Source organism: Lepidothrix coronata, unplaced genomic scaffold, assembly GCF_001604755.1.
Source record: "Lepidothrix coronata isolate B3197 unplaced genomic scaffold, Lepidothrix_coronata-1.0 Scaffold115, whole genome shotgun sequence".
NCBI lineage: Eukaryota > Metazoa > Chordata > Aves > Passeriformes > Pipridae > Lepidothrix > Lepidothrix coronata.
Genome location: NW_016690295.1, coordinates 1,435,341 through 1,460,816, shown reverse-complemented (window position 1 = coordinate 1,460,816; position 25,476 = coordinate 1,435,341). Strand labels below are relative to the sequence as shown.

Genomic DNA, 25,476 nt, shown 5'->3' with positions numbered 1-25,476 from the left:
AAAAGGCATTAAATTATTTTCATTATGCCACACAGAATCTAAAACACTTACACTGTTTTGATTTCAAAATCCTTTGAGAACAATTATGCTCTCAGGGCCATAAGACTCTATTAGAAAAGTCCTCAGAAACCTAGCATGGTTTCAATAAATCCTCAAACACTACAAAGCAGTTACTCAGCTTGAAGAATGAAAACATGAGTTCATCCACTGCAAAGTCAGGATGTAAATTCTGCTCATAGAGTACCCTTGCACTTCCTAACACATTTTTTTTTCTTCTCAATCAGGGCAACGCTTTAAGTCAGGTTTTCAGCATCAAGCACACTTAGATCCTTTTTTGATTGAAAATAAACTATATTTGACTTAGGATTCGTACAAATGTGAGATGTGCATATGCTTATGGTACTACTAGCTACCAGTATTAATCAGCAATTAGATATGCACAAATAGCTTTATACATATATAATTCAACAAGTCTTAACATTCGGGATTAGAGAACCATCAAATGAAGTCAGTGACTGTCAAAATGAATGGATAAATAAGTTAATTTCTTTAATTTATATAATGGCACAAAAAATGCTTCAGAACAGCAAAAATCGGATTTCAGGGGTGACTAGTGTGGTTGTAGGGATCCTGATTAAAAAAAATGCAGCCACAGTTATTTTGGCTGATGAGGCTGTTCAAGCCTAAGTAGAGCTTTTGAGCATAAGTACACAATAAGCTTGTTTGTATATACATGCTTATGTACTCCTAGAAGGAGCACAACCTTCTAATTAGGCAAATCATCTCCCCTTTCCAAGGGAAAATAACAGCATCAAAATGCAATCAAAACAGGCGGAAAGGGGCGAGAAGGAGAGGACAAGAGAGATTATATTCCCTTGGGCAGTGGCAGAACAGGAGGGCGGGAGAAGGGGGGGAGGAAAAAAAGCAAACACCCAGGCAGGAAACCCGGCCCCAGCAACTTTCTGCCAAGGGCAGCTGAGATGCTTCATCCCAACCCTTTTTTTTTTTTTTCTTTTTCCCAGACGCGACTGTTTGGTGTGGCTGCCGGGGTCACACGGCAGCTGCGGAGGGGGCCGGGGGCCCTGGTCCCGGCAGCAGCGGCAGCAGAGTCCCTGTTTCCATGACCTCAGGCGGGGGGCACAGCTGGTGGCAGCTGCAGCACCATCTGCTCGGGGCTGGGCCCCCGCCCCTGCCTGGGGCTGCCCGGCCAGGTACAGCCAGAGCCAGTGTTTGAGCGTCCCCAGGGGCACAGCCACCCACAGCACGGGCACCCCAGGGAGGGGCTCTGCCGGTCCCCAAGAGGGGTTTGCAAAACGGAAAAGTGAAAAAACGAGAGCGGGGACGAAAGCTACAGAGCCCCGATGGTGCGTGCAGATGTCAGTGTCCCTCCGCGGAGCCCGTATTTATGGAATGCTGTCAGCACGTCATCTGATTTGTAGCAGTTCGCACGGAGGGAAGGGAAAAGGGAAAAAAAAAAAAAGAAAAGAGATGCCAAGGCACCCCTAACTTTCCTCTTTCATCGAGAGGCTTCTGAACACAACAAGAACTTTATCACTTTTCAGTTCGGTATTGCAAAATCTGCCACACCACCACGCAGACAATGCTTCCCATTTCCCTGTCTTCACCATTTATTAAAAAATAAAGAAAAACGCTTACTTCTTCTATGCCCAAGGAGTAACACATTTAGAAGTTTCTTTTAAACATTCACATTCAGCCACAGCACAGCACTTGTTAGAGGCACAATTCTGTATCAATATTGCTTCCTAGTGCCAGTCGTGAAGGAACTGGCTCAGACAGTCCTGACCACCACATCAGCCCAGCTGAGCTCTGTCAACTTCACAGGTTTCTTCCAGGTTTACTCCAAAAGTATCAAAATCAGAACTAGGAATTTTGTGTGAAAACAAGCTGAGCTTCACAGTTCTCATTGGCACAATTATTTCCAAAGGCTAAAACGTGTACCACTTACCATACATTTTGCCTTCATCTGATAAGATGATTTTCCTCCTCCCACATGGTGGATAGATAGCTAGAGCCTCCTGAAAGCTCTGTTCAATGTCAGGGCTCCAGACACCTTCTGCATCATTGTCAATAGGTTTATCTGCAGAATCACTCATTCTTTCAATATCTTCGGCAGGACTCTCGCTGCCGCTCCAGCTGCTGGGCTCAATGGTGATGGCTGGGGTCTCCAAGCCTAAGCCTGGAGTCTTCAAGGAAATAAACCTGCAAAACAAACAAACAAACAACCCCAAAAGGCATTAAAGACATGGAACTCCAGGCAAACATTTCTGTCTACTTCTGATGCTAAGTTAACTATAGTTGAGCAGGAATGGCCGTAACACGAGCATGGGGTGCACCCAGGAAAAGTGAAAAACTAATAACCATTCTACCTCAAATGAGCACAGGTGGAGCAACAAGGCCGTCAGAAGGGGAACTCTACCACATTTTCTGTGTGCAATTACATGAAGGCATAGAGCATCAGGTTATTTTTCACAGATAGACAAAGTGGGTCTTGGAAAAACTCTCCAGCCACATTTCATCTGGCTGAAGACTGGCACCCTTAAAATAACGAGCCAGACCCTCAGGCAGGAGTAAATCAGCGTACTTCCACTGGCTGGAAGGGAAGCACACCAATTTATGTCACAGTGACCACCAGAGCCTAAACCCACTTGAACCTAAAAACAAAAGCAAAAACTATTGTTCGCATTCATCCGGATGTCAGTGGAGTAAATGGAATTACACTAGTGATGACACAGCTCAATGCAATGAAGTGGAAAAGGCTGTAACTTTGAGATCTTACCCAAATAAATAATACAATAAGAAGCTGAGCTACATACGAGAAGAAATTTTTTAAATGATAATATCAGAGAAAGGAATTACAAGAAAAGATATATGCTCTGCTTGATTTAAAAGGTCTCTGTCACAGAACCATAGCAGAACAAAAATTACAAGCTTCAAGTTGCTGAATCAATTTAATAAGAAATAATTTAATATAGCTGCACCTGCTCACACCAGCAGAGCTGCAGATCTGTCAGTGTTCCTTTTATATTTTTGAGAGAAATACAACTCTGCTATAAAGACTTGCTCCAGGCAAAAAAGCTGCTATACCAGACCACATTCACCTCTGGTGTAATTCTTCAAGAAGTCAGTGAAATAACACCAAGAACAGATTTGGCTCAACGTGTCTAGGCATAATGCAGTTTTATTTTGAAAAACGAAGAAGTTTGGTGACTCTAACTAATCTAAGTGGATGGGAGTGTTCAAACATGCACACATGAGCTGCAAACGCACTTAAAAATCCAGTTCGCTGTGTAAACACTCAAAATCCCCAAACTGTAACAGTTTTACTCTGCTGGGGCAGAAGAGAGGGGCTTCCCCTTCTGCACACCTCCATGCTTATGCTGATACACCTCTCACTGGGATCTCACAGGATGCCCATAAAACAACAGGTGAAAAGTGGCAGAACGGCATTTACCGCACGGAGAAAGAAAGGGGAGGTTGTACATGGAAGGCCATGACACCTCTGATGAAACAGCTTTGGGCTGGAGAACTCCCTGAAAGAGGAAATATTTTCAGCAGCCCTCACTCAAACTCACCAATCAACCAATCGCTAGAGATAACCAAAACCTGACAGTCCGGTCCCTCGGAGGCTACGGTGTCTTGCAAAAAAAAAAACCAGAGCTGAAACCGAGGAAACAGGGAGCAGCCTCTCAGTCTCACAGACCAACATTACCCGTCTGACGTCCAAAGTATGGGGTATTTCCACTTCTCCAGGCTCTTAACAGGAGCTCAGAGGGATCAGCACATGTGAAATGGACTCCCAAGAACTTGATTTTCCTTACTTGCCCCTCTGTTTCCATAAATGAGGCATTTCTTAACTTCACATTGGTTTGAACATTTCAGCACAGCAATCGCCAGGCTAATCACTGCCTCAAACGCTTTTTAATAACTGATAATGAGGGAGCAGATGGATTCGCAGGGAACCACACACAAATGGTAAGTGGGTGAGAAGTCTGGCCAAATGCACCACTTATTATCTGGGAAATCCAGAATATACAAAATTTTTAAATTCTCATCACATGAAGGGAGATGTAAACCTTGGTAAAACAGTGAAACACACCATCCTTCCTCATCCTCAGAAGGTTGAATGGTTGATTCAACCCCTGCAAGAGTTGAAACTTGTATGTAAGATTAAAGCCAAAGCATAAACACAGCAATACTGGGAAAGTACTGGCAGGAAACAATCATGTCCACTTAAGCCTTCACATACAGGGGGAAGTTTAGGTAAACAAGAGGTAATTGAATGTTAACAGGGATAATTAGGGAGGTTTCAGTTTTATTGCCATAGTGCAGGGGAAAATGGCTACTGGAGGATTCATTGACTTAACATGATGGAGGCCATGATTGAGCATTTCACCAGAAGACAGCACCAAACGGGACTGCTTCCTGGGTCTGTTCTTCAAAGGTGACTACAGGAGGAAATCCTTCCCCTCCCTGATCCCAGGCCCAACAGCATGCAATGCACAGCACGGCCACAGGCAGCTTTTGCTCAGCCCAACCACCCTCTGCTTACAAAATCTGTCACAGTCATAGCCTCAAGTCTTATTATCGCCCTATAAACCAGCCCTTGTTATTACATTATGCCGAAATAATTAAAAAGCACAAGGATCACAGTGAGGCTCTAAAGTACTTAATGTTACTTGATATTCATGTTATATCTTGCATTGTGTTTACTGGTGAATTTTCACTAAGGTGCTATCTCCCTTCCCATTCCTTTTTACATACTTGGATATCATCTTGAGGCATTAGTAGCTACTATTCCAGACTCTAAAATGTAAGACAACCAAATGTTTCTTCCAGAACATCTGTACAACTGGGGCAGGAAGGAACCTGCTGGAAGAAAACCTCTCACACTAAAGGTTATTTTCAGTGATTTCTGTTTTGGTGAATGCTGACACTAGAGATCAATCTAGAGGACCAAGGAGAAAAAAACCCTTGTATTACAACTGCTAAATGACTCCCTCTTATTTCAGGAAAATAATGAGCTAACTCGGTTAATCACTTCCAGCTCACCTCTGCATATCAAAAGGCAATTCCACGTCCTTCTTAGCTTGAATTCTAAGGACCCAACTGTGACGAAAAATTTCAGACTTGTTATGCTGAAGTTCTACGTGATTATCAAAAATAATACAAGCAGTTGACAGATGAACTTTGTTTCACGTTTCTAATGAGCTATGAATCTCTTGTGAAACATGTGGATTTACAATCCAATTTAAATTTATAAAAATTGTTTTTAAAAGCAAGCCTTATTTTTATTAGCAAACTACAAATCTTGCAATACCAACTTCCAGCAGACAAAGAGTTAAGCTCCTGGGGGTAATCAACCCCACCTCCCTTCACCAAAATCAGAGCTTATACACATGACAGATCATTCTAGGATTATTTAAAGCACACTACTGCAGTTTAGGAGGTTTCTCCTAACTAGAGTTTTCCTTCCAACACCAGTCTTACATATTTCAAGACAGCTTCCCCTGTGCATAAAACTCCTTTAGCTGCAAACCCGAATGCATCCTTCCTGCAGTTGCTTTCCATTCTCTCCAATTAAGTCACTTCTAAGTATATCTTTTGTTTTTCAGTTATTAAGACACTTTTTCTCTGCACAATGGAGGCATCTCCCCCACCCCCCCCAAACAACGCAATGTTACATTTTGGAATGGAGAAATTAGTAGGAGCAATAAAGGATTTTATAAACAGGTTTTATCGCCAATCCATTCAAGACAGCTCGATGAGGTACAAGACAGGACTTATTATCATTATGTTTCCTTAGTAGAGTAACTTGAAAAATTACTTTAAAAACGCAGAGAAACAAGACTAGCCATTGTCAGAGCTGATCAAACCAATGTATTTAACTAAAACCAAATGATAGTCCGCAACTTCTTATCAAGGGAATGGTTTCTTTACTTGCACAAAACATTCTCTTATGCCTTCACTTTATGAGCAATGCAAACCTGGACTTGCTCAGAAAGCTGCTGCTCACAGACCAACAACTGAGATCAATAGCTCCTCACAGGAGCGTAGGACAAGCGCAGATTTAAGGCCTTGATATGTTTCATACCCTTCAATATTTGCACAATGAACCAACATGAAAACACTGTCTTTCAAAAGTCATTAGGGACGAATCTTATTTCATAATATCTTGCAAAAGTTAAACCATTTTCTCTGTTTGTTTAATTCATTTACTTTCTTGGATTTCAGTGTACAGGTGCCAAATGGTGCCTCCACTGTGGTGTCACATAACCACTGGAAGAGGATTAATACTCTGCAGATATTGGTGCAGGAACACGAGAATGACTGAAAACATGCCTTGATTCTGAGACGTGTCCGAGAAAGAAAACATTATATCTCCCAAGTCTTCTAAATTGTGTCTGCTTGAAGGGGATGAAGTGTAGGTATTTTTGAGATAATCTACAATGGCACCTGCAAGAATTGGCAGGTGAGAAAGCACCAGTGTTGTTATCCACACTGATCTTCTGGCTATGAATAGCTGTAGGTGGCTACCAAATCATTCTTTCAACCAGACCAATATTCCTAAAACCTCTCTTTCAGAAAAACTTTAGTTCTAGAGGTAAAGATTTTTAGTGTTGAAGGGGTAAATTACACTTTTAAAGATACATTTTATTTTTAATTTGTGAACAAACTCAGCTTCAATTATATAAAAACAATGGGATCGAGAATTCAACAAGTTTTTTATAAACATCAAGATGATAATGAGCAGATGAGTAAAAACCAACTAATTCTAAATTTGCAGATGGCAAATTTTCTCTGAAGGCTTGAAATGTTGCAGGCCCATGGGATTTTCCTTTTGCTTTGTTCAGCAGTGCAAATCCACAGCTGGAGTGCTAAAGCTCTGGAGAGAATCCAGAGGAAGAAAGTTATCAGATCTAGAAAACATGACCTACCAGGAAAGGAATTAGGTTTGTTTAAATTTAGAGAAGGCTGATGTGAGAAGATAACCACTTTCAAATAAGGAAAAGGTAAAAGCAAAGCAGAGAAGTAACTCTTGGCCATTTCTACCAAGGATAGGATAGGAAGCAAAGAACTTAAGCTGCAGCAAGAAAACTCTAGGTTGGTCATTTGGAAGACTGTTCTGACCCTACCAAGTCACATCCTGGAAGCATCTGAGGGCACGGGGGAACTGCTGGAGAAGAGAGGTTGTTCAGAGGAGGTGACACAAATGTTTCTCAGGATCAATGCTCAACCCTGTCTGAGGTAGAGAAATGAACTACATGATGCCGTGAGACTCAGCCCCAACAAGAGGAAACCTGCCCTGGGAGCACATCCTTGACTAGGCATGGGGGAATCCAGGTGCCCAAGAGACTTCACACATGTCCTAGTGACCAGACAGCTTTGTCAGCTGCAGGGCAGGAATCCAGACAAAACCAGGCTTCCTACTGCAGGTGCCTGTGGAGCTCCACGCTCCTTCACTCAGCGCAGTCTCCTTGCACAGGAGCTGGGCATCCTGCTGGGCATCCTCCTGCATGAGCATCACTGGCAAAAGCCACCCGTGAAGTAGCTCATCAAGGCAGCCAGGCTGGGGGAAGACCAAACCACCAGGCTGGGGAGGAGAAGGCTCCATCTCCTGCTGGTACTCTCCATGGGAGTTTTGGGAGATGAGACTGCCTCATCCCCCAGCCACCCCCCAGTGCTTCCAGATATCTGTTGAACTGCACAACTCTTGCCATCATATCCAGATTTCTCAAGCTCTTTCTGCATTGATTAAATTAAATATGGAACTGGTGGAAAGCTTGAATTTTACTAGGATTTTATGTTTCTGTGTTGCCAGTAAAAGTATCTTTAAAGTGTTTATGCAAGTCAAGCATATAAAAAAATTACTTTTTTATTTAAAAAGAAATTCACACTATGGATTTTCTAGCTGTGATGGGTAAGTATGTATGGATTTTCCTGATTCACTGAGGCGTTCTTCAGGCATTACTTTCAGGAAAACACTATATATATTCAAGCCATTTTATATATAATTTCTTTTTATGAGGAAAGGATATAACACAGTATGAAGAATAAAAATGTAAATAATTTACAGAGCATTCAGTGGTGAAACCATTAGATTAAAATGACTTTATATTGTATTTCTGTTACAAGTTCTACTTATCAGCAGTTATTCCCTCTAAGAAGAAAGAGCACCAGGAGACAGAAGCAGCCCATTTGTAGGATAAAGTTTTCCTTTAAAACTCAGTCGAACTAATTCAGCCCTTCACATTTGCCACTGAAATGAAATAAAACAAGTTTTTCTCTGATTGCATGAACACTTCAGGAAGAAATTTTGATGCTGTGCTTTTTCAGTGATCACATAGTTGCATGCAGTGATGCTTCCATGTACTTTCTATCGTTCATATAAACTACCTTTGTTGCCCTAAGATAGAAGTTACCATTTCTTGCTTGGGATTCAAGCTATGTATTAACTGCAAGCTACCTATTTCAGATTTGTCGTTGGGATCTGTGCAGGAATAACATGATCAGTTCAACTGCAGCTACAGAACACCTGTGAAGAGCACATGATGTTTTTTTCTGAAGCAAGTGCATTATGCAGTGAATTCAGGCACACTTTCTTCTCCTCAACTACAGCACTCAGGGTAAACATAAAAGTAGCAGAAAGACAGATAGTGCCATGTCAGTGTGTAAAATACCAAAACCATGTAACATAACATCAGTGTAGTGATAGTTTTCTTCCAACAGAACTCTGCACCCTGATCATCTGAGAAGATTTACATGTGTATTTTCACAAACTCTGAGGAAACTTACTGAACAAAGAATGACTTAGATCTGCAAGAGTAGGCAGCATATAGGCCTAAATGCGAAATTAGGATTATATGAACTATTTATAAAAAGAAACAATGCATTCTCCTTGAATTGCCTTTTTTTTTTTTTGCTTATAGAAACAGATTACTCAGCAAAGAGTGGGTTGATGCTAATACATGGGAATTCTTCCCTTTGCAAACAGCTTTCATCTCTGCATTCTTTATGCAAGTGAAAAGACTATTTGGTACCACTCTGAGGGCCTCATTTATTTATTTTTCCAAAAGCTGCTTTTGTTGATATATGATTATTGTTGTAAGGATACTGAGTCATTGACTCCAACCCAGTTTTCTTTTCCATTAGTTTTAATTTCATACTGTTAATAAAATAGTTCATCTTCTCAGTGGGGAAACGACTGGATTCTGACTGTGACTACACCACACTCCCGGGCTCTGTCAGCTTTGTGCTGGCTCACCAGGACACCTTCTGCAAGCGGCTACAGTTTCAAAAGCATAGGTAATAACCAGCTAGCGGTCAGCAATCCAGCTTGAAAAACTGCTTTCTAAGGGGCAACACACCACTCGAGGGCCATGGTCTGCACGGATTACCGAGTTATCACCGGGTAGGTGAATCTCAACATACCCGTTGTGAATGCCTATCTCATTACAGTCACAGCTGCTGGAGATACGATTCCTTCCCCTGCGATACCGAAGCAGCCACACTCATCCTAGGTGCTAGCGCTCATTTACACCCAGCTGGCTTCAATTATAAGGGTGTTCCTGGGATTTCACCCAGCTCCAGTCCTGCATCGTGGTGGTAACCAACAAAGATTGTCCTAACTACGACTTGGCACTCGGCAGGATGAAGAACGTTGAGCGCCGTGTCTGACTTGCTTTTGCTAATTGCCAACACGAAGCGAAGGAAAGGATAAAATATTTACCAGCCCTCAGAAGGAGAAGCCATTCTTTCTGCCACTGCAGGAAGAGACTGTGCAACAACCCAGCCGCTGTGCTGTGCAGCGGGAGCTGACCGTGCCTCTCCTGTCACCCAACGGGGACATGGTTTGTGAATGGCAACGGCAGCATCTATTACCAGTATAATGCCATGCTGTGCTTGCCCCAGCTGTGCTCCAGCTGTGACTTTTCTACGGCAAAAGTTGCTATATATTGTGAAGTGGGGATTATTAATATTTCGCTCAATCGCCAGTTATTCAGCTTTTAGAGGAATGGTCGGTGGCCAAGGCGGGTCTGTCCTTACAGGGAGGGGAGGCTCCGCTCCCAGAGAGAGTGAAATGGCTTGGGCTAGCTAGAGAACTGTTCTTTGGCACTAAAAATGTCAGTGCCCAAACTACCGCACTGCAGGTCTGTAAGAAATGTTTCCCAACCCCAAGGCCTGTACGTAGAGGCCGCAGAAGGTCCCTCAGGGCCAGATCTGCAGCCACTGCTTTGCTTGGGCCGTGTTCATGGAGCACGTGTTTGGCAGGTCACTATAATTCATTCTGCTGCCAACACATGTAAACAGAAAACAAAAACTAGTACATGTGGCTGTCAGGGCAATAGGTTTTTTGACATACAAGACTGGAAAAAGGGACACAAAAATAGATGCAGTTCTTGCTTACGCGCAATAACTGTCTGTTCCTTGAGTGCCTTAAGTTCAGTCACCCAGAGGAAGCTGAGACAGGGATTCCTTCTGCACAGAGGCTCTGTGCCTTCCCAGTGACTCCACAAATTATTAATTACAGTATAAATGCCCTAAGAAAACAGACACTGGCCCTCCTTCAGCTCCAGTGCTGTTCATCTCTCCCTACCTCTCCATATACATAGCTTTGGGATCTGGATCTGGATACAGACACAAACACACTGAATACCTTTGGAGCTATCCATCTTCTGCATCTACTGGTGGTTTTCCCACTGTTTCAGTCCCATCTACCTAGGGCTGTGGGAATGATGTAAATGACTTTCCCATGTGCAGACAGACGATCTCTTCTTTGTAGTTTGCTGTAACTGCCCTGTTTCCCACAGCACCACTGAGCATGACTAGTAATTTTGTACCTCAGAAGACAAGCTGGAACTATTAATACCACATACCAAGTGTTATAAATACCAGAATTAGGTACATCCTTGATCTCTGGTGTGTTACTAGCTTCCTGCTGGGACCACATATGATCCACTGCTCACACATATGATGGACCTGGCAAGTCATTCTGTCTAGATGTAGCTCTGAATTCGTTTGTTTCCCCAGTTTCCTAAGCCTCCCTAATTTTATTGGAGTTCCCATGTCACACAGACATGTGCAAAACCAGATGCAATCCTTCACGTTCATAGCTCTCTTATTCTATTCCTGGCATATGACTAACTGCTTTTGTACTCCAGTATTAGATTTTTCTCTCTCTCTCTTTTTTTTTTTTAATAACTTGTTTTCAGGATGAAAGTTTTTTTTTCCACAGTGGCTGCAAAAACATCAGTGTTCACTCTAACAGCTCTGAGTGAGGTGGGAAAAGGGACAGAAAACCACCTGCTTGAACAACTTTATGTAAGTTCACTCAGGAAAGGGAAAACCAATGCTATTTGAAGGGTGGTCCAACGTCTTACTGGTTCATATGTAACATAAAACTTTTGCCTATATAAAAAATATTTTATATAATGATTTAAGTATTCTGTTAAAAAGGTACAAAGAAGGCACAGTGGAGTAAAAGGTTCGTTCATTTACTCAGGTGCATTTGTTTAAACAAGAAGCAGCCACAAGATTAACCCTTTCCCCATTCCAAGCTGAAGAAGGACCCTTCTTTTATGAAGCAGGAGAAAAGCAAGTTTTGGACAAAGTGCAACTTCCAGTTGGCCAAAGCCACCCCTGGAATCCAGCACTGGCACCTTTTATCCCTCAAGCCCACTTGTTCTCTGCTTTGCAGATGTTATACAAACACTCCTTTGTGCAAGAGCAAACACACACACACACACACATGCACATACAGACTTTCTCAAACATTTGTTGAAAGAGCTAAATTGCAGCTAAAATTCATTTTACAAGTTAAAAAACTACCAAACACTATCTATGAGCTCTATCCCTCTAAAGTTGCTACAGACTTGTTATGAATGTCTCATGCTCACCTGAATGTGCTGGTTTTGTACCAGGCAAAACCAGGAGAAAACAGCTTTATTCTGCTTTGGTGTTACTACTTGAGCTACCGCCCCGGGCTCTGATTCTGCCAACACAGAGCCATTTTATACATATGAATAATCACTCCAATTTTAATGAAGCTCCTCACATCTCCATTAGCAATTGTTTTGGCTGGAAAAAGGCCCTGCCTATCAACCCTGAAGGAGCCTGGAAACAGAGAAGTGATAATACCGGGAGGCTCACTTTGGGAAAGGCTGTGGTTTTCTGGTGATAGGACACAGAACTGCAAGACAACAAAAAAAAAAAAAAAAAAGGAAGGGGTGAAATCACAGCGCCACAGTCCTCAGCAGGGCTGAGATTTGATCCCAGTTTTCTGGCCTTGTTCTCACCAACTCTAAACAGAAAGAGATTTCAGAAATCAGCATATGAGATCAGATAGGACTTGGGGTCCATGTAGACTAGTCACAACATGTCTAGTGTCTTCATCGCATGCCAACACTGGAAACCCCACCTCGTGTTTTTGTGTATAGAGAAAAATCAAAGCAACAGTTCTGTTTGCAAATGCAGTAGCTGTCAAATAAAAATATTTTAACTCATTCTGTTTTCCAGCTGCTAGCAGTAGTGTTATGGGTAAATTACCTGCCAAATTAAATTTTAAGTCTGAGTTGTTTATCTATTACAAAGGAAGCCTTCTGTGTAAGGAAATGAGTGTTACTTATACAGCACTTATAAACCAACTTCTTTCTTCCATCTCACTCTTGCCTCCAACACCTGTCCCTCACAGGTGGTGAATGCATTGGCAGTGGCCTCACTTTGTCCATATGACTGTCTCATACAGATAATGGCAGGTCTACAGCTTGCACGCTGTCCATAATGGAAAATTTATTTCTGACATCTCATATAAGATTCCCCTGAGGACTGAAGATGCTTTTATGCAGCAGGACTTACATCTTCTACAAGGGAGTAGTAGAAAACGCTCTCCTGCTGAGATTCTGAAACAATCCCAAACTGTGGCAATCTTTAATTGCTGGACACAAGTAAACCCTACAATAACTAGCTATAGCATTTTCAGAACTCAATATAATAGTTATGCAGTTATTCTGCACTTCTCTTGTAGTTACCGCCTGTTGAGGAAGCAATTTCTGTCTTAAGCTCTGACTTATATTTCCAGTCTATTTCAACTCCTTGTTCACTGTAGTTTAATCCTGCTTCAGGAGGTGTCAATTTTCCACAAAAATAACTTTGCTGGCAACCATTAGAATTGTGAGTTCACTGGACGCTGGCAGAGCTAAAGAAGAGATGGTGTGGTTCAGGCAGCAGAAAACAAAACATTAAAAACCCAAACAAAAAGTACAAGCCTAGGAACTAATCCTGATAATTCTCCTGGGCTTTAAAAATCTTGAATTTAACAAAAGTACCGATTTCACAGCACACTCATTTCTGCCACAGCACCCCTTCCTCCCCTGTGCTCACCATTCACAGTTCCATGGGCAATCATCACCTGCCTCTCCATCTGCCTGAAGGACAGTTCCCCTTGTCCAAGACCTCACCTCTTATTTCCAGCTCCAACTCCAGGCCCAAGTGCCCCCTCTCACAAGCTGCTGTGTGGGAGCAGGTCCATGCCTAAGCTTAGCAAACCCCAGCCATCCTCCCCCCTCCTGAGTCACCCCTCTGCCGCACCGCAGCTGGAGCCACTTCTTGGGAGGGGAGCGCTGAACTTGTCCCACTCCACAGACATGGAGCTCTGTACTGGGGATTTGCACTGCTGTCTGTTCGCTCATGCCAGGGACTGACATCTGTCCCTGCCACATGTGGAAGAGGGGGTGGGATGGGAAGTGAGCACCAACAGAAATCCTTACAGAAAGGAGCCTTTCCAAAGCAATGAGGAAAACCCATCGAATTTATTACAGAGACAGAGCAAACACACGGACATATGTTGTCCCTTATCCTGTTTCAGTCAGGACCTTCCACTTCTTCTCTGTCTGTCAATCTCCTCCATTTGACAGGAGGGACACAAAAGGGGAGTGTACCCTTGCAAGGCTGATTTCAGGGGGGAACTGGCTAGTGTAACTAATTCCCCTGTATGTTTTCTCCATTGGTCTGATGGGGTTCCAGCAGACCTGGAGTGGTTGTGTCAGCCACATGTTGCGTGTACAGCTCCTGAAATGGCTCAAACACTGCAGAGTCCAGCTTGGTTCTCTGACCAGTGTGGGCAGAAACACCTTCCCAGGACAATGCTGTTATTTAGACTGCAAGGTCTCTGAAGGAGATAGAAGGTGGTTTTTTCAAAGTTTTTGATACAGTTTTGCCATCCTAACTGGGGTCTCAACAAGATAGTTTTGTAGTAATATGAAAACGTATTACATTCCACAGAATCCCCAAGGGAAGGAGAATATACAATAAAATGCCAACTATGTTTTCAAATGACAAAAGATAAGCGTCTCTGCCCACAGTAGTCAAGAGGACCTCGCTAAAACCAGCCAATAGTTGCAATTTCTGCTATAAATACAATGCCTCTAACACAAGTATTATTTAGTATCTGAAGGTTAGGCAGTACCAAAATCTGTTTATGAAGAACTGTTAATGCTCATGCAAGCACACAGTCCTATATAAAATATTTAGTCAAGCTCAGAAAAAGACAAATAGCCTCAATTATTTATACTTTTAAATTATCTTAAATCACATTAGCTCTCTGAAATTACCTCTGTTTTTCATAATGTCTATGCACAAATGTTCCCTTAACTCAATGGATGCTTTTATTGTAGGGAAAACTGAACACTTGTAGCATGGCTTCTCCAGTATGTTTCCAGTTAGAGGCTAAGGGTGGCTTCATGTTGATAGCTGAGACTTCAAGTTTCACAATTTCATTCACCACCACAAAACACCATTAAAACCCTGGGCTTTTTTCTTTTTAAATTCCAGGTTGCAGGCTTTTCAGTCCTTGAAGGGTAGGTCTCTTTTTAAGCTAGAACAATGTCTGACTTGTATGAAAAGCAAATGTCAGAATGGCAAGTCTACAGGAGATCGGACCATGAATCTTTAAGTATCTAGTGGTGTTTCTAGTGAATCTAACACTTGAAGAAAAGCATTAGAGTGCGCTTGGTTCTTCTCCTACTTAGCCATTGACTTGCTGTATGATTCTTTAAACCTTCCTGTGCTTTACCATTTGTCATATCCTGTTCACTGAGCTCAATCAGGTTGCGATCCAGTGCCCTCAAAACCAAACAAGCCTTTTTCAAGTTACTGCTAGTCAAATCCTTGGAAATCCTAGACAAATACATTGCATTTGATTATTTGAGTTATTATCATTAAATGAATATGAATTAGAAGGAGAAAGTGACCCAGGCAAAAAAGAATGACCCAGAAAGAGAATGAGCCAGCAAGTGACCCAGAGAAAAGAAAGTATTTTGGCTTCCTTCCTCAGAATAGCTGTTGCTTTCCTCAAATGACATTTCTTAAATTTTATTTGAAAGTACTAAAAAAATGCTGATGAACATTACAGTAGAAGCAAGTTTGGCTCTTTATAGAGAAACATTGTGACTTAGAGCCAAGGACTTTTATTTTTCACATGTGCATTATTTTTTGAACAGCATTTCCTGGCTCAATGTCACTGCACCACAGATAGATATGACAGCAGATAAGTGCATGAGATTTTAGATCAACAAGAGTGTTACTTTTACAATGAATACATTTGGAGTCAGAGCTCAAAAGTGGTTTTATTTCTGCTGTGCATGGAAGATGTATTGCACACTGTTTTATTAATACACTTTTCTTCTTAAAATGGAATGTAATTCGAATTTTCTGACGCTGCAGCTGCAATTTGATGATTGGATTTACTAACCATGTGGATTTACAGTAACAAACTCTTCAATTTTCATTCTTTCTCTAGCCCACCTTTCTGCCACCTTGATTTATTTCTGTTTCACAGCTGCGCCTACCAAATGATTCTTGCTCTCCACACTTTTCCACCTCTTCCTGCAGCTGATCCAAACTAAAACACAAATTTTCTGGATATATGAAATTAAAAAAACTCTCACAGCAAGAATACAATGTCCAGAACTGAAGGGTACACTTTACCAGGGGGTGGGGGAAACAACCTGAGGTTCAAATCTGGAAAAGCTAAAAAATTCTCAGTTTGGATTCCACCATCAGTAGTCACTACAGCACAACAATAACTCTCCCAGAGCTTCTAAGGAATTTACCCATCTCAGGTATTTACAGCACTAGCCACCTTAAGCAGTAATTGCTGGAGTTACATAAATATAGCCCCAAATATTCCTCTCTCAAAATCGGCACTGCTGCTGTTAAAACTGGCACCAGAAAACCTTAGTAGCACAGATATGATCCAAAATACAAACCAATCCAAATAAATAATGAAAACCAGATCGAAACAAAGCAGAGAACAAGCGAACACTGAGGGCCAACAAAATGAAATTAATAGGTAAAACAATGATGAAAACTGAAGGAGCCTGCTCTCAGCTCCTTCCCCTGTGAGACGCCTCCACAGCACTACAGCTGTGAAGGAGACCTGGGTGCCGTGTCTCATCCAGCAGAGAGTTTCCCTTCCATAGTGTTACACAGGGATTCAAAAGGGCAGAGCCCAGCATGAAACTCTAGTCCTGTGTTTATGTATTAATTACTGAAAAGTTACTTAACCTTGAGCCATATCCTAATGTAATGAGCTTGGGCATCCTTAAGTCTCGGAAAAGGAGCTGAAGACAAACTGGCTTGTCTTTACTGCCGAGCAGCCCTGCCATGGGTCCTTCCTTATGGATATTCCAGACACTGCCCATCAGAGGCAGGCTCTGACAGACCAGAAAAGTGTGCAGACTTCAATTACAGGGACACTGCACTTCCAGGGCAGCCCAGCTGCCAACCACGCAGAGATTTGCAGCGATAACAATTATACTTAAAAGCCTCACTACACGTTTGAATGCATTTACACATTCTCCTTTTACTCTCTATTTATTATTAATGGCAACTCAACTCATATCAAGACCCCAGTGTGTTGGGCACTAGAGGTGCACAGAAGGGCAGCAAATTCTTGCTCTGAGGAGTTTACAGTCTAATTATAAATGACAGCAAGTGGAGGGCAAACATTATGAGCTGTTCTGCTTTTCATCAGGAAATTTAACTCAGGTAACAATTTTTAACCAGATAGAAACAATTATGCATTATATCATGTACCACAGGCTAGGCTGCAGACATATCCTAGTCAGTCTTCTACAGTGAGTGACACTGGCCACTTCCAAGACAGATAACCAAGGTCACAGAAGATTCGGGGCTTTACCTAGTTTTGTTCAAGTAAGTCACACTCACGCTTACATGTAAGCATGTATTTAAATCCACATCTGTTCAGCAAAGGACTTAATATGAATTAAGCCCAGAACATGCATCTGATGGCATTTTGCACTTCTTCAACTTTTAAGTTTCATTCCTAAGTCCACCATAAATTAGCTGCCTGTGTAACTTCTTATTAATCAGCTGTGAGGTGGTAAAAGTCAAAAGTGACTGTTACAGATGTCTACAAAAAAAGGATTTTGAGGTCATAGCTGATAAATTCTGTCTACCTGAGGACTATACTGGACATTCACAAGGACACCATGGCCTTATCTGTTTTACACATCTTGAAACTTTGCATCCCCCCTTGCTCTGTTAGCACAATCTGCAGACCCATATGAGAGGCATCAAGCTCTGTGCAGCTGGGTATGAGCTGCACACTGCCATTTGAGGACCCCCTCAACAGCCATCATGTAGGAGAGCACTGGGGGCTGAGCTGAGGTAACCACAGTACATGGGGGAACAGCTTCCATGGAAAGCCCAAACATGGGGAGTAGGCTAATATTCCACAGAGAGGCCCTGAGGCTGTAGCTTTAGTACTGGGTTCAAGTGAGCAAGGAGCCCTCTATCTCCTAGACCACAAATGAACTTTGCATCCTAGGTGGCAAACACAGCTCTCCTCTCACTGGGGTGGCCTGAGCAGGATGTTTTTGCATTCAGCCCTCTTGGAGGCCATAGCTCAGTACTGAAGAGCACCAGAGACCTACCAGCTGTGCTTTAGATATAAGAGATTAATGTCATGCTGAGACTTCATCTGCTGTATTTCCTACTGCTTTACAATAAGATTTGGGCTCTGAACTCTGCAGACTGTCCTGTAGGACTGGTGACTTGCTGAGCCCTTCCCAGGGCCCCAGGACGACCTCTTGTGCAGAACCTCATGCTCGCCTTTGTTCGCAAACAACTGACCCGCAAGTGCAGGAGGTGCCAAGCACCACATGTTCCACTGAAGCCAACTCGTATCACAGGGGACTCAAAACCCCTCCAGGACAAGAACTCAGTTTGCTAATGTGAGGTACAGAATCACAGGCACCACTCCCAGATTGGACAAAACATGGGCATGTACAGTTCAGACTCCCACAAGTGCATGCCTCTGTTTCAGGAAGCCAGAAGTACCTTGCAAGCTACTGATTACCAGCCACGTCCATGTAGAAGAAGGGTTATTCATTGCACCACATCAGCTAAGAGTCCTGGGCTTAAAAATCATTCTGTTCCCACTAGCAACTTCACAAACAACTCACAGAACAGGAGCAAAGGTCTTTATGGCCCCCACATTTCCAAGGCCACCCCAGGCTACCTTTGTCCGCTTTCCACAGTTAAGACACCTAAGGCTCCTCTGACCCTTCTCCATGCAATGAGAGCCCTCTAAATCACATGTTGCCAGAAGAGATCTCTCTCTCTCCAGGAAAAGTACAGCTGCAACACATCTATGGCAGCTAAGCCATACTGCAGGAATCAAATTCTTTCTGGTCATCATTCTCTATTCTCAAACAGACAGAGGTTCACACAGGAAGATCTGCAGGTCTCTCCAGGAGTCCCGACTTCCCACACTGCAGATGCAGGTGGAGAGGAGTTTGGTGTTCACACAGGTTGGAGCACTGCACCTTCCTGGGCTCAGCCCTCTGCATGCATGGAGGGTTGGCTCTCACACTCAGGCTTGCTGTCGTGGATTCCAAATGGGGAGCCGAGCTATTGTTCTAAAGTAATAGTAAAAGTGCGGGATACATTTCACAAGAAGGGTCTGAAAACCATTTTGCTACTGAAAAAAACAAAAAAATTTACTTAGGGCAGAATTGGACAATTAATCTTCTCGGATTCAGTAGAGTCAAAAATAGTCTCTGTGTCTTATAGATATTCTGCAACCTTCTTTATGCCCCGGCCACAAAAAATGACAACTCGGGGAATAACACATTGTATTTCAGACTTCTCCTTCCTGAAAAGCAATGTTCTTAACCCCAGCCAGACTCATAAGAATGATGTTCAGAGACTGCAGAAACTCTGAACACTTTTGAGTATCCTTCTATGATTCTCCCTCAGAGAAACCACTATGGATCAGGTAAATAAGAAATTTGAGGAGGAGGTAGCTGCATGTCCAGAGTACACTCCTTCCTAGATACTATGAAGAGAAAAAATGTTTATACCCTTAGAAGACAGCATAATAATTTGAATTACAGGTCCCTCCTCCCAGGCAGCATCAGGGTTAGACAAGTGATGCAGAAAGCAGATCTGAGAAAGGCTTGAGATTTACTATAGTAAATTTATAGTATATTTTGAAAAAATCCTCAAGCCATCTTTTAATCTTCTAGGTCTTACTTCAAGTGATTTCAGATAGTCTAGCAGGATACATGGGTGCTGGTGACTCCAAAGCTGGCTGCCCAGCAAATCAGTACCAGAAACAGGGTGAAATCTGAGAGACAAAGAGGGTGCTTTCTGTCTCCCACAGTGTAATTATGAACTAGATTGTCTGGGGGGCTCCTGCCTCTGCTGTGACACGCAGGGCAGCTCCTGGCAGTCCAGCCCATCACCAGGACTGATCCAGAGGCAGTGTAACTTCGCTCCAGCAGCCGTGAGCTCAGAGGGATTTCTCACCAAAACCATAAAGCAGAGCTGCACAGTAGGACTTGGTGATGCAGATTAAGGAAGCCACAAGTGGTTTCTTGTTGCCCTGCACCCTCCACTACATCAGTTAGGAGCTGGCAAAAAACCTTCCCCTCTGGCTTTCTCAGGCTTTCAGCATATTCCAAGTAGGGGAAGGGCACCTTGGCTTGCAGTAGCACACGCCTGGCCTCCTCTCTCTTCTCACTCAGGTAATGAAGCTTCTAAAGGACTACGAGTCAGGACTAACAGCATCAACAGCAGAAGAATCTGGACCTGAGATGCCTGTCACTAGGCGTTTTGGGTCAGGGAAAGTTGATCCTTAATGATTCCTACCAGTTTCAGTGTGAATTTTACAGTTGATCTGACAGGACTGAAAGGCAGCCCAAGACAGACACAATACCCCCTAAGAACGGCCTTAGTATCAGGGACCCCACACCCCCACTTAACCTGGGACACAGCTACCGAGGCACACACAGCACTGGCAACACACAAAAGTCTTCCTTAATATGTGGCCTGATTCCACAGGAATATTAAGGAACAAAGGAAAAACAAATACACACAGACGTTCACGCACAGCTGGAAAATATGAGTTTAATCTTGCAAAGTGAAGAAAGTGTCAGATCTTGTCTGTGACTTCATACTCACAGTGGAGCACAGAATGTTTAATTTCTGTATCCTATTCCAACAAAGTTGCTCCGATTTTCAGGGAGTTTGGCTTTTACAATTGGATGAACGTGATTATGAATGATTTGCATGAGGGACTTTCCCAGGCATGCTTTATAAGCTCACTAAGACTTCTCAAATTGTGTCAGTCTTTTCTGTCTCACAGTAAAACTTCCAGATTTCTTTCCCAGGGACTTGGAACTGTGCACACAGTTTTCACCACGAAGTGAAAACCTTTCTCTATAGAAAAAATATGCCAAAATCAGAGTATCTGGTTCCCTGTATCTTCTATTTCAACTTTCTAGAGTCTTTTTCTCACCATTTTAATGTCATAAGTTCTGCAAACAACAATTCTTTGGGCAAAAATTAGGAAATGTTCTTTCCAGGCATTTAGCACTGAATCTTTATCTGTGTCTATGAGCCCACTGAGAGTTCCACATAAATTCCAATTGCTTTTCCACTCCATTCTTTTTTCCATTCTTGAGGATTGTTGTTGCATAAAGGACTCTGTAGGATTCTATTTATTTTTTTATTATTATTTTTCTTCTTTTTCTGCTATATAAATTATCTATTTCTCTTTGGTACTCTTTTCCTTTCAATGATTTACTTTCCTGTGAAGGAGGGGGAAGGCAAAAGCAAGTTTCAAATATGAAAGTAAACACCTACATAACTGCAGAAATAGTCAGGTAACTACACACAATGAGATGGAGATCAGAAATAAAGAGAATATTATGCAGATAATAGAAACTGTCACTTGTTAGACACATCAGGAGTCTGCTGTGACCTCAGACCTGTGGTCACAGAAGCCAAAATCAGTTAAAACCTGCAGAGAACATTGCAGACTCTATTTAAGATTTAGACTGAGATCTCCACATTAGAAACTCTGCTATTATTTTAATTCTTGACTGATGTTTGAATGTTTAACTTAATTTTGGCTGTTGCTTCTTTTTTTTTTTTAATGAACACTAACTAATGGTTTCATTGCAGTCTTAAGGATGGTTTTGTTTCATGTGCAAAGCAAACATTTAGGGAAGGGTGCGATTAAAGCCAAACAGGTAAATGTTTTACAGAGATAGTTTAGAAGCTACAGTACAACAAAGCAAGTAGTTAGTTAAATGCTGAAAATCTAACCTGTGTGCATAGATGCCCCTTATGTCTCCCCCTCAGCTTCTTTTTTGTCTTCTATTCTTTCGCTTGAAAATTTATTCAAAACCACAAAGAAATATATTGGGAGCAAAGCAAATTTTTCAGTCCCAAAACAAGTTCTGGTGCCCAGGTTTTCAAGAGGGTGTTGCCAGTAGTGAGCAGGCTAAACAAAGTTTACTGAAACTGCCTTCAGCAAGCGTGGCAGAGTGTAAAAAGGGAGTAAGGGGAAAAATCTGTGTCTTAGACTCTTGGCAACTGCTGGAACAGCAGAGCATACTTTTACCTCAAGTGTTTACCCAATAATTCACCAGGAAGTAAATAGAAATTATGACCTCTCAAATGGACATTTATGCCCAGACATCAAACTATCAGAGGGGGAGGGGAGATTTCTAATCCACTTCACAGAGGAAGGAGTACACGCTGTTCGAGGCACAAATCCACAGAGCCAAAAACACGGAGAGGTGCAGCAAAGCTGGACTCTTCTCCCATCTGTTTCGTTCTTCCCCCAGGAGCGGGGGACGTTCTGCCAGCACAGCACATCCCACAGCACAGGGTGCACCTCCAGAGCCTGGCTCTGAAGCCCAGGGAGGGGGCGAGGGGCTGGCAGGGCTCTGCAGCGGGAGCGCTCCCGGCACCGGGCGGGGGTTGAGCCCGGGCCAGGTACCAACCCGAGCCGAGCCATCTGTGCGGGGAAGATACACCCATTGTACGGGAGCAGCGACCCAGGCGTGATCCTTCTCCGTAGGAAAACTACCGTCAACAAAAAAAGGCTGGTTTTTCTGCTAAACAGGGAAAGTAATCATCGGGAGCAAAGCCGTACAAAGCTATTTACTCGCGCTGTTTAAATCTAAGGGGTTTTCCTCCCTCCTCAAAAAAAAGTTTCCAAAAAAAATCCTAGCTGTTACTATCTGTAAATGATAGTTTATGGAGAGGAGAGAAAACACAGGGCAGGCAGTAAATCAGCTTACTAACTGATCCAGAGTCCATTACCAAATGTTTTTTATTACATGTATGGCTTCACTAATTTCTGCAGTGCGTTGTAGGCTATTTCTGGAAGGTTTAAAAATGCATGATGCTTCTGCATTTTAATACTTAACAGTATGGTTATTTCAGTTTATTAAACAAGAAAAAAGAGGGAATCTGCTTGGCTGCAATTGGCTTTCATGTCACAAAAGGACTAAGTCAGTGCAAAAGCAGCCAAGCAGGAACCCTATTTAAGTTCAGCATGAAGAAAACCTTTCCAACCTCTTACACCAATTAGGATAATCTGGGTCTTTTGATGTTAAAATCCCCAAGAATCATATGGAAATCATAAAAAGTGCAGTATTTAAAACAGATTCAGAGTGCAGATAAAAATCATTTTTCCTTCTTAACATTTCCACCAGAGCTGGGGGCACCATCAGCTAACAAATTCTTCATAAAGCTTATGTCCCTTGTACTGCAGTGTTTGCTCAGGGAAAGAAAGGGATGATGAGGGAGGCTGTCCCTAAAAGTAGCCACTCCTAAAACAACAGAGCACCTGGGAGGCAGAGCTGGGATGCAGCTGGAGCTGGGCCAGGCAGGCACCGGAGGGAGGAACAAGGCCATCCCTGGGCCCTGGATGCAAGCTGCTCCCAACCAGGGGAAAGGAGACCCAACAAGGACACAACGTGATCCAGTGGCCAGCTTCTGAAATCTCAGCCCTTGGATGCTTTGGTGGGCTTTGTACAGCCTTCCCTAAATGGATGGCATCCTTCATGACCATGAACAGAAGCTGCAGGCATTGAAATAACATGCTTGAATCTGTGCAATGAGTTATCTTTAGGTGAAAAGCACTTTGCTTCTTTATTGGACTATTCCTGAGGCCTCCAAATTTCTCCAAGTGTCCTGCTTCCAAGCAAACTCAGGGCAAGAATTCTGTTTGCCTTGACAATTCAAAAAAAAAAAAAAAAAGACCATGGGCAGGAAAACAAGGGATGTTTTGCTGGATGCAGTATTGCAGAGCTGGAGGGATGTTTCATTTTCTTTAAATAAAATTCTGATCAACATATTTTGCTGTGAAATCTGACACAATAATGAACCTTTGTCAAGTCCATATAGATATATAAATATATGGAGAGAGAGAGAGACAGAGAAGGCAGTTTGACAACAGTCTCCCAGAGACCATAACATAGTATTTTCTGTAATGAGAGAGGATAAACACACTTTCTCATGCAGTAGGAAGCATCAATACAGCCGCCCCAAGGAGCTAGTTACATACTACTACTACTACTACTACATGTGTGTAAGATGTTGTACAAAGCAGTTCCCTAGAGGCAAGGGGATGAGGAGGTGACAAGACTGGGGCTGAGTGGGGACACACACAACTCAAGAACCTCACACTGGCATTCGAATAAACTGAAAAGTAAGCAAAACTGTTCATGTTTATACAAGCAACTTGACTGTACTCTAAGAGAGGACAAGGGTATGAAACTATGTCCTTATAAAGTAATGCTCATCTTTTACTTATCTAACAAAAAGAAACACAGGAGAGGGTCAGAGGCTGCTGAAGGAAAAATACCCAAGTGTTAAGGCCAAAGAAATGGAAAACAAAGTTTAACAAAGACAGGAGTATTTGCAGATAGAGCACACAACCCCCCCCCCCAAACACAGCTTATTTTTCTATAAAAACAAACGTGCAATAGTGTTGTCAGTGGCATGCACACCTCTGTGAGAAACTGATATTTAAACTGTCAGTTTGACAACCAATAAAAACAATAGTAAAAAAAAATATCAGCATTACAGCATTACCTTTCTATAAAAAGAAAATCAGTAGTAGTGTTAAATATGAATGTGAAATCATCCCAGTTTTCAGTTATGTGTTAGGAAATTCTCATACGGATTGTGAATTTCCTTTTACGTCCCAGAGTAACACCAGAACTGTCATTAATATTAATTACAACTTCCATAATTTCACAGTGCCTGAATTGCTTGCTATTCCTAGTATTTTAGGAAACAAGCCGTGCAGTTCCTGACACAAATATTATTCCTTATTAGTTTTGCAGCTGAATAATATTCAGCCTGTAACAGAATCCTCCTAGGACTGAAAAGTACTCTTGTGCACACGGATACACGCACAAAAACAACAACTGAAAGCTAAAAGCAAACTTGCCGAGAACTTCTGGGTCAGCTTTTGACATCACCCATAGGAATGAAATCAGACACCGACCAATCCGGCACCATGAGCCTGGCAGTACAAAATAAACAAAAGCTGGGCCCAGGGCTCCACAATGAGGAAGGGAAGTGGAAGAGACTATTGTTCCAAAAGCTTTTAAATGATGTTGCTTTATTTATTTCTTTTGACAATGCCTGAACTGAATCTTTAAAAAGGGAAAGGACCCTCTCCCCCCTCCCCTCCTCCCAGGATCTGTTAAAACAGAGTGTGTGTGGGGGGGTTCTTTTCCCTGTTGCTATTTGTTCTCTTTAACAATGTTTTGTGAGCCCTGTAAAGCGAACCGCACTATGCCGGCGCGGCGTGTGGGAAGGCAGCGTTCTTCCCAGCATCTCCACAGAGGCTCAGCTCCGACTCTTGGTGCCAGATTTTCTGAAAAGCTGGGCAGGCTGGGTGCTAAGCTCTTTTCAAAATCTGACCCTTATTTAGGTGCCTTCCAGGAAGCTGAGGTCTTTAGCAATCTGGCAACGAGCACAGATACCGAGCATTTCGGGAAGCTGGGGCAGGCAAGAACTGCGTGATGAAACCACCTATCTGGGTGTTCCCCCAGAAGAAAAGTGCCAAAAAAAAAAAAAAAAGAGAGAGACTCTCCTGGTCTCTTTGCTCTGTGCATGGCT

The 25,476-nt window shown here is 42.6% G+C and overlaps 1 protein-coding gene across 5 annotated transcripts in view; it reads right to left on the bottom strand.

The window, feature by feature from the left end:
- The window catches only part of TEAD1 (TEA domain transcription factor 1), a 157,392-nt gene that overhangs the window by 101,839 nt on the left and 30,077 nt on the right, over positions 1–25,476 (bottom strand). For 4 of the 5 annotated variants that reach the window (XM_017825021.1, XM_017825019.1, XM_017825018.1 and 1 more), the window contains exon 2: positions 1,967–2,220. In XM_017825021.1, the coding sequence (XP_017680510.1) occupies positions 1,967–2,114 (148 nt within the window). In that variant the 5' untranslated portion in view covers positions 2,115–2,220. Of the gene's footprint in view, positions 1–1,966; positions 2,221–25,476 lie in introns of those variants that run through there. The other variant, XM_017825016.1, reaches the window with a different exon arrangement.